This window comes from Fulmarus glacialis, unplaced genomic scaffold (assembly GCF_000690835.1).
Source record: "Fulmarus glacialis isolate BGI_N327 unplaced genomic scaffold, ASM69083v1 scaffold35772, whole genome shotgun sequence".
In the NCBI taxonomy this organism is placed as follows: Eukaryota; Metazoa; Chordata; class Aves; order Procellariiformes; family Procellariidae; genus Fulmarus; species Fulmarus glacialis.
In genome coordinates, this window is record NW_009200390.1 from 1 (window position 1) to 10490 (window position 10490).

Below are 10490 nucleotides of genomic sequence, written 5' to 3' on the forward strand. Positions count from 1 at the left end.
TGTTCTTCATTATTCATGTCTCCAGTAGTTTGGTCCTAGAGATCTGGGAATGGCGTCTGCTCTTTATTTGCTTTGCCATGGCTCTATTAAAAATACGCCTTTTTTTATTTTGTAAATTGTTACCAGAGTTTTTTAGACGGGTTCCAATTTGACCAGCACCACCTTGTTTACAAAGATATTGTGAGAAATTTTCTGCATTCTCCTCTGTCCATGTCATATCAAGGCGTACATGAGCACTGCGTGCTTCCCATCACCTCAGGTCGCGTCGCTTTGCATTGAATCAAGTCATGTTGCATCAGTGATACCACTATCAGTACTTATTCCTGATAGAAAATTCAGCATAGATTTAGACAGCAAATAGCTCAGCCACAATAAATGTATATAATGAGCAGATTAAGTATCTGTGAGAACCAGATATTTTAAGTGTCCCTGGCAAGTCGGTGCTTTCAGATACTCCAATATCCTTGCCTCTACGTTTTATTCTGCACATAAATATCTGATATATGTGCATATACTAAAATGTCTGTCTAAGCAGCCTGTTTGGAACTCACCATCTACAACCATTTGCAAATATAGACCTGTGCAGTTTTAAAATAACCAGACATTACTGGATGGGTCTGGATATCGTAACTACATTATATAGTTTATAGGTTGATCATATCCCAGCACTGTACAAATAACAAATGTTGACAGATTTTTTTTTTTTTTTTTTTTCATAATTTGGAATTTGCTTCAAACATTTGCCTGCTGGGGCATGTTTTCAAAGAGTTATGCATGATTAGGCTCTATGACAGCCATTTTATTAGACAATTTACCCTGTTGTTCATTTATAAAAGTTAAATGTTGTAATTATCCTATTACATAAACTAAAAAGAAGGGAGGAGAGGTCAAAATTAAAAAAAAAAGTTTCTAACTGATATCTAAAACATACACGGTTTCCAAAATGTTTGATCATAGTATCTTTTTGGATAAAATTAACTTCTTTTGGTTTATGTATTCTCTCTTGGCTTTCTTGGGATCTGCATGTTCACAGGTTTCTTGAAAATTTGACTTATTTTTGCTTAAGGTGCTAAAAAATAAATTAAACCAGCAGAGCTCAGACAGCCATAGTTGAAAAATTTGGCTGCAAAATTCTATATAAATGCTAAGTGGTCTTCTTGTTGTTGATTATTACAAACATTTATTTGGCACTCATCCCTGTGTATCTAGGTGCTTTCCCAGGATTAAGTTGAAGCAGTCTTTCCAGTGTCTTTTTTAAAGTTCCTTCAGGGATTTTGAGATTTGATATAGGTCCAAGGGAGCTATCAACTGGTACAAGGTATATATGCATATTGAAGATAATTAGGAATATAAGCATTAATACTATGTAAAGAATTTACCAGAAGAGCCACTAGGGACTTCAGGGAAACTGTACTTCTGCATCAAATCGTTTATGTTTAGAAACCAAGCACATGGGTATCTAAGTTGGAATGTTCTGCTTCTATGTCTTCAAGGTATTGAAGACACTTTCATATTGTTGTTTTTAGATATAGTTTACAGTTACTGGAATGGGATGGTGTGGTGGTCTAGCTTTGGCTAATAGCCAGATGCCCACCGAGCCGCTCACTCATTGCCTCAGTGAGAAGAGGAACAAAATAGGATGAGAAAGCTCATGGATCAATATAGAGAGACTGCTTAGCAATCACTGTCGCAGGCAAAACAGACTCAGCTTGGGGATGATTAACTTTAATTTATTGCCAATTAAATAGATTCAGGTAGTGAGAAACAAAAAGACAAACATTAAACCAACATCTTTCCTTCCCCCTCTCCCAGACTGAACTTCACTCCTTCATTCCTGACTCGTCTACCCACCCCCAGTGGCGCAGAGGGCTATGGTCAGTCCAGAACAGTTCCTCTCTGCTGTTCCTTCCTCTTCACACTTTTCCCCTGCTATTGCGTGGGCTCTCCACGGATCACAGTTCGCATCAGGAAATGCCCATCTGCTCCAGTGTGGGGTCCTCCAAGGGCTACAGTGGGAATACCTGCTCTGCTGTGGAGCACTTCCTCCTCCTCCTCCTTTCTCTGACCTTGGTGTTCCCTCTGTTGTTTTCACTCTTTTTTTCCCCCTCCTTCTCTGCAGCTCCCTTGCTACCAAAACCTTGCCATCTACACTCAATACAGGTGATAATGCTGGTCACAGTAATGAAGAAGGTACCAGAATATCCTCAGAAGCCTGGGCTCTGTTTGGAACAGTCTTTCCCTTAAGGCCAAGTGACTACTACCCAGAATCTGTCTCACGAGCCACTGTGAAAAAATGGGAATAAAGCCCACTAATAAAGCCCATGTAATTCTCTCATAATCTAAACACAGATAAAATTCACATAGATTCTCAGTTAAAAATTCCTACAAAAGCAAATGCCATGCTAATAAAAATTTAATTTCTATGAGCATTTTTCACATAGTCTGGATAGAAAAGAAAAATGTTATGTGTTTCTGATTGAGAGCCATTGCTGAATTCTTCTCAACTTCTAGAGTTATTTAAATCAAAGGATTTCTCTGTTTTCCCGTGAAAAACATTGATTTAGGCAAACACTCTCAGTAGCTGATCAGTAGCTGATCTAGTAGTGTGATGCTCCCTACAGAAAGGATTGTCTGAGAACATAAGAGATTGAGGATCTGTCGGTCCCTAATCAAATATACTGCTTTTCTACACTAATTTAATCTCTAGGAGATATCCAGAAATGTGATTTTTTTAATAGCCTTCCTGAAAAACACTGATACTATTTTGTAAAATGAAGTTATGCCTGCTGTTACTCCACAATATGTCCCTCCATTCTCCATTGCTGCCTTCAGATAGCATATCTTCACTCTTAGTCTCTCCCACAAGTCCTTTAGAAAACACACAAGATCTAACTTTATTCTTATACTGGCGCTACATAAAATGACCTTACCTTTCAGGTTACAGGCCCATTTTTTCGTATGATGCTCTGGCATCCTGAACTGTCTTGGCTTTTCATTTCATCAGTCAAACTTTTGTTTTTAATTTGTATTTGTTGAATGAGTGATATTGTAATGAGTATAACTGGCTCTTTGATTTCCAGACCAGGGGAATGAAAGATCAGTAGGATATGCCCTATATAGAGAAAAGTAAAATTACTGTGTAGACTATCAAACCCGATCTTGTATTCAACAATACTTATGAATGCTTGATCAGTTTCTCACAGCAAGTTCACTGAGATACTAAGTTAGCTTTGGGAAAAAAGAGAGGAAGAGGGTATTCTTCCAGAAGAAAAAAGTATTTGTGGCTCTCAAGAAAGCAGCATTGCAGCATTGACTCTACCACACTTTTCTTGAAATTGTGCTTTTTGAAGACTATTTCTTAACCCTAGAAACTCTCACTTCTCATGTCACAGTTTTAGGATCTTGTAAGTAGTGCCTCTTTCATCCCCCATCATTTTACAGGTTAGTTTTATTGGTGTGAGTTCTGTTTGCTGCAGTGGAAAGGCTCCTGCTTTGTACTGAGTTAGAACAGAACAACTTTCATATGCTTTTCCTTTAAAAGTTCAGCTTTGGGAAGTCAGAAAAATGTACTGAAGCTACTCAGTTATTACAAGATTCTTCCTCATAAAGTTTGCTTCCCCATATAATCATGTCATTAGCAGAGGTATCCTTGAGAGGGCTGGCCTGTCACTTTAAACTAAGATCTCTATTACCTGCTGTTGTGGCTGGTGTTTGGAGTGGGAGCAGAAATTTGGGCACTGGAATTGACAGCTCCAAAGGTCTCAGGCTTCCAAATTAAATCATTATTTAAATACAGAAACAAAATGGGAAGAGCCCTTTATGGGATCTTTCATAATATATTTCTAATATTTCCAATAAGTGTTCTCAGGGATCCAACCTGCACTGAGAAATGGCATAAACCTCTCAAATCAGAGATTTTATTTTTAAAATAAAAGCAAGATATAGTGTGTTAGAAGTTACCTTGGTGTCCAGACATAATGAAATGAGGTGTATTTCTCCATCCCCAATTTGCACATGATATAAAAGAGGTCAATTTAACAGTGTGATTTGCAGTCAACAGCTTCCCAAAGCGCTCAAAGAAAAATGTATCTTCTCATTTCTAATCAGACTTATGAATAGATAGGGATGCTTTTATATGCACTTGGAAGTCTCTTACTCTGTGAGTTGGCCCATTCACTGTGATTTTTCCTGGAACGTGGTACTACCCAGGGTACCTATGCGTATCATAGCCTCTGCCATCATTTTTAATAAGTAGCTTATCTCTGTGATGCAACTAAAAGCAATCCTGAGTGTCTCCAGGGTTTGTTGTAATTAAATTTTATTGTTGTATTTGAAAATGTACAGTTTTTGAAAACTGGAGAAAAAAAAAATGGAAAGGAGATTCTAGGAGGTGATAATCTGATTTTTAGAAGGTTTTAACCCTTTGTAGTTTCCAGATTCACAAGCTTACTTATGCTCCCCAAGTAACTGTTCCTATACACAACTGAAGCCATAAACTATAGCAGCTAGTGTAGTTTATTAGTTGATGTCAGGTGACCATGCAAAGATTATCATTTATACCTGCGGTCAGATGCTGTAAGGTCATAGGTGCAGTAATTTTTTGGTGCCTAATAAGATTGTAGAAGGCCTTTTCTGAAAGTCTTACACTTTTGCTGCTGCCCCTTTCTTCTCCGAGTATTTACAGCTGCAAGGGAGTTACTCCAAGTCCCAGTGCTGCCCATGAAGTGGTGCAAAGAAAGGCAGGGTTTACCAGCTTCTGATCTGGACAATAAAGAAATGTCACTGTTTTGAGCAGAAAACTGACAAGTTTATCTATTCTGTTATCTGGCATTATACTGCCATGCTCAGGCACCACCACCCAAGTCACTGAGGAGTGCATGACACTACATTTGGGTTCACACAGTGGAATTGCTTGCACTCCCCACTGGGGGACTGAGCTTTGCCTTTGTCATTGTGCCCTTCTCCGCTCTCTTCACAGCTCATCAAGACTGCTAATCAAGCAGTCATTGCAATTTCCGCCTTTCTGTTTTATTCATGTTTGGCTTTCTTACCATGGAATGCCACAGACTGGTTTTGGAGGTTCATATAACAATTTTTTCCAAATCAAAATATTTCCTCCAACAATGTCATCTTTTCTGTCCAGCATTGCTACTAATCTTTATTTAGTTTTTTACCTTACAATTTCTAGAGGGATTGGATGTGCCCAAGGCACCCCTTTAGGCAACACTTTATATCAAGGTTCCATTTATAAATACTTCATGAAGGGCTAATGAATGATTAATAGATGTTTTAATGTATGACCAATCAATTGTTGTAGATTTCGCAACATCCAACAGACAAGTAGGTTTCTTATAAGCATAGGTTATAACCATATCTGACATCTTCTACTGATGGGCTTCTAAACATCTATAACATACACACTACTCATATCTGTAACATGCTTAAAACATCTACTAATCACTGATTAATTTTTTATAACCTATTTTGAAGCAGAGCTTGTCTGTGGAGTACATCCCTTACTGGTGTCTGTGACTCTCCATTTCTATAGGATTGATAATTTACTCGTCATCTAAGAAATTAGAACTCTTACTGATTTCAGCTCAAACATTAAGCTTTTCTGAGTTAGCATCAGCATTTTCACCTCAGCCTAAGAAAAAATGTCTTTGCTGTCCCCAGACTTTTTCCCTTCAAAATACTGGCTACTTTACCCTGCTAATGTGTGTTTTGCAAGCTCTGCTAAAATGCAGTGATTCTTAGGGGGCAAACCCACTCTAAAATACATTTTCAGCCTGTTGAACTCAGTTTGTTTGATTGTTCTCAGGACAGCTGTCCCAGTGATGACGGTTCCCAGCTTTTTTTTTTTTTTTTTTTTTACTGTCATCGCTGTGTGCTTGGTTCAAAGTTTGTTCATTCTCAGAAAAGAAGGATGAGAAAGTATAAACTTCACAATAATCAAGTGAACAAGCCATCTCCCAGAGGACTTTTGATTCTGACAGAGGTACACACATTTTTTATGTCTGATAAACCCAAGTGTTTATAGGAGTGTTCCTCTGTGGGATTCCCATTGTCTCCTAAGGTGAAAGGCACGACTGTGCTCTATGCTTTATATGGAGCACCCAGGTAGAACTGACTGAAGTGGGCAGTACAACTCACTTCCTGAAAATTTATGAGTCCTGCAATTAATCATTTGCAGTTGAGCAGCAGTAAGTTGCTTAGTATCATATTTTGCAAATGAATTTTTAATTTTTAGTTGATTTCTACCAAACTTAATCACAGGGTTGAGTCCTCTGCTGTGATTTATCTAGATGTTGAGACCAATTCTTTAATGATATAAATTAAAAGGATCTGCAGGTTTTTCTCATTTCTGGGGTCATTAGAAAAATACTCTCTGTTCTGAATATCCCCAAGTAAATATCCCACTCCCATTCAAATCAAATGCTAGTCTTTCACTGATTGCTGTTTACAGAAGGATTAGACTGCTACACCTGCGGCATTAGCACATTGAACCTAAAGAAACACATCAAGCATAACTCAAAAAAAAAAAAAAAAGAGAATAAAGGGTAAAAAAAGAGAGTTTTATTCTTCAATATTAACATGGAATTTCCTCTGGCTTTTTTAAAAACGTTCATTGTCAAAAACACCAAAGCCTCAGAAACAAGAACCTCTCAAAACTACTCAAGCTCTTGGAGTAGACAGTTTTTTACCCACGTTAGCACAATCACTTTTATGTTATCCAGTTAGCATTCTGTGTTTCCGTGTTTATCGGGGGTTTTACCATGATCTTTTCTTTCCTTTTTCAGCTGGTTAATAATCCACTAGCAAGTCAAGCAGCAGCGGCTGCAGCAGCAGCAGCCATGGGCTCAATAGCAAGCTCCCAGGCCTTTGGCAATGCCCTCTCCAGTCTTCAGGGGGTCACAGGTCAACTCGTCACTAATGCACAAGGACAGGTGAGTAGAAGATGGAGCAAACAGTGAATTCTGATGGCAGGCTGATCTTGGGACAAAAATGAGTTCCACTTGCATGACAGCAATTTAAAAGTACACATATTGAAGATAAATAAATATTGATTTGCCAGACAAGGTAAGAAATGGAAAGTCTGAGAACTGTGAGGAAGTTAGGAGCTGTTAGAAAGTGTTGTCAAGCCAGAAAAGGCTTAGGGTTTGTTTTATTTTAATTCACCCTTTTGAAAAGATCACAATAGTGCAATAATATGGTGTTTTAAAAGTCCAGCAACCCTGCGATTCTTAACAAACGTACCAGCTGTCTTCTTCCACTTATATATGCCTAATAACAGACAATTATATTAAAGTGCTATCGTACTATTAAGACTACACTTTTTCCCAAATTGTAGCATTTATGTATTACTTCATTTCTGAAAAGGTATTAAATGTTTTAAGTAAAGGAACACAATTTAAATTGTAATGAAGTATCTGGGATGAATTTAACTGGGCGGCTTACTCATTTGCTGATTAACTAAGTTAAGCAATTTGCAATGAATCTGCCAGTCTGTAATGCAAATTTGGAAGAAACTTTAGCTTTAAAGAAAATTTTCCAAACAGAAACTTGAACAATGTTTATGGTGTGGCTAAGAGAGAGATTGTGCATTATCTGCATTTGGGAGCTGTTCATTTGTTGCAAACTATTTCACTTTCAGTCCTAATATGATGCAGAAGGGTATGCATCTGAATCCATATATATATAAATAATTCCACTGATGCAGCATGCTTAAGTAGCTTTCAGATTTTGGCCACTGTCATTCTTTATTGCATTTACTGGGACTAAAATTAACACAACTACTTGTTCACATAAAGTCACTGCAACAAATCTGTCAATATAACTTATGACTGGACTCGGTAACTGAGCAATTTAAATGTCATTATTCTAAATGCTACAAATTGTGTGTAAGGTGATATCCACAGTGCTTATGTGGTTGTTAGGCCCTGGTAAACATTTATTGAAATGATGCAGCTTGGACGATATGTGAACCTAAAGTTTAGTTTCTACTCTTCCTGTTTACTACGGGGGAAAAAAAACATGAAGAGCAGTTTTTTTCCTGATAATTTTCTATCACTGTGTTATTTAATTGGAACAGGGTTGACATTTTTTATTTTGGCCCATTAAAAAATAAAAGACAACACCTTATAGGAGCCCCCTTTTTTTTTTTAACATAACACATAAACAAAGATGCATCCTGAGCTTCACTATCACTATACAAGTCCCAGGAAAAAAAAATGCTGACCTTGTTATATTTACTGGGTGGGTGCAGAATTGTTCCATCACTACCCCGAGGGTTGAACGATGGAGCTTGTCAAAGTGAGGCCTTATCTAATGAATCATCTTATCGCAGGTGCACACCACACATATTAAAGGAGGATTGTATGAACAATGTGCCCTCTACAATAACCTTTCAATGTCTACTTTAACCCTTGTTTCAATCCCTTTTCATCAAAGGATCATTTTATGCAGCCAGCTTTAAATGGAGGCTCTCAAAAGCCTATTAAGATTTCTGGAGGGATGGGGTATTGGTTTGGAAGAAAAGTTGGTTATAATACCTATAACTCATAGTCAGATCAGCTCCAACCTAGAAGCCTGCTTGTTTCTATCTGTGCTCCAGAAATGGTTCACAATGGCCACTCACATGAGGCACTTGGCACCAAAGATGTTCACTGTAAGAGCTGAAGATATAAACCCAGACTAGTTTTTCTATAGTTTTCCCTTTACATGTTCTCCACAGAAAACATAAGCGAAGTGTGGCCATTCATTGTATGTTTAAAAAAAAATACTACTGTGAAGATATTACTGAATGAAACGATAGATTCCCTCAGGCTGAGTCTTGTTTATTCCACACATAATGTAAAGTCCAATAATTCCACAAGTTGCAGAGAAAGAGAAGAGAAAGGAAGAATCTTCCCTATTGTTGGGTGAAATTACAGAATCTATCTGTTTGCCTAGCTCTTTTAAATAAGGGCTGTCTTTTTATTACTTGTTTTTACAAATGTTCCTTGGTTTATAATCAGTGCTACAGACCTCGCCACAATATAGATAAATATTGATAATAAGTGTGTAATATAACACCCATTTTTATAATATTCAGCATAAACCCATATTGTTTAGGGCACACTTCTGAAGCTATCTGTCTACAAAACAGGACTATTCAATGTAATTAAACTACATTCCAGAAATTAAATTACATTCCCTGCAAATTAATGAAGTTATAGCAACTAAACAAGAACTGAAAGGTACGTTTCTTCAAAATCGGGAGCGTAAGTGGATAGTAATTTGTGATACTCCATTTCTGAATGATCTGCTTGGACTTGTTAAGGAGCCAGATTTCCATCATATGTTAAGAATCTGTCCTTTGAAAATTGCCCCTTTCAAAGAATCACAAGTGTGACACCCAAAATTCACTCCTGCAAATATAAGGCTGGATGACTTATCAGACTGCACGTGCAATCTTTGTAATTATATGCTGCTTCTGTTATAGAAATTCAGGGCTTGTAAATGTCCATCTGTCTAGCTAAATATATGGTGATCGGTAATCCCTGGAGACATTAAGCTATAGGTCAAATCCAAGATCCTATGGCAAATTCAGGGAAATGGTCTTTTAAATGACATATGGCATGGCCTTAATTCCCAACAGTCCAGGAGTTCTTACAATCACAGTAACAAAATTATATATATTAACAATAATTTATATAGCATATTTGTTATTAATTTAATTATTGAATTCACAATTATGGTATGATAATTTTTTTGGTTTTTTTGCTTTGGATGGCAACATGAGCTGTAATACCAGAGCTCCCCAAGACCACTGTAGCAAAGAGATCTAATCCATTGGAATAATATGATTAGATCGCTTGATTAATTTGCGATAGTACAGGTAGAAGACTCTAAATCAAATTTTCATTTTCAGAGGCATATTATGAAAAGCTATTGGCCCATGTAACGGTGTTTACACTCTGTTTGCCCTCAGCACTTTCCAGGAAACATTCACAGGACTGGGCTTTCATATCTTAAATTTAAAGGCCAGGGTAGCAGAATTGCTAAATTCCACCCTGTCAGTAGATACACGGATTTCAAAGAGAAGCTGTCTACCCTCTTGGCTTCAGCCTCCCCTTATAGTAGGATCCTAGTGCCATTGCTGCACTTGGCTTCTTCAGAGATGTAACAACCAGACATCTCTCTTTTTCGCTCTGTTATTGCAAATGAAAGAAAATATTAAGAGTTTTGAGTGGGTTTTATTATGTCTATTAAGTACATGAAATGTGTATTTTGGCTGTTTTCTTAATCTTTTTAAGGAGATGAACCACAGAAATATGGAAGCAAGTTTGATGCTTCCAGTTTCCATACGTGCTACCTGCAAGCCAGCTTCCTACTTGGCTAAAACATAGCGCTTAATTGTCATCAGTTGCTGTCGTGGTTTAACCCCAGCACCACGCAGCCGCTCGCTCACTCCCCCCGCTGGGATCGGGGAGAGAATCGGACGAGTA

The 10490-nt window shown here is 37.6% G+C and overlaps 1 protein-coding gene across 1 annotated transcript in view; it reads left to right on the forward strand.

Moving 5' to 3' along the window:
* Positions 1 to 6800: 6800 nt before the first annotated feature.
* POU6F2 (POU class 6 homeobox 2) overlaps positions 6801 to 10490 on the forward strand; it is a gene marked incomplete at its 5' end in the record, with an annotated part of 57704 nt that continues 54014 nt past the window's right edge. Inside the window, one exon of the mRNA XM_009573593.1 lies at positions 6801 to 6947. Within this exon, the coding sequence (XP_009571888.1) occupies positions 6801 to 6947 (147 nt within the window). The remainder of the gene's footprint in view (positions 6948 to 10490) is intronic.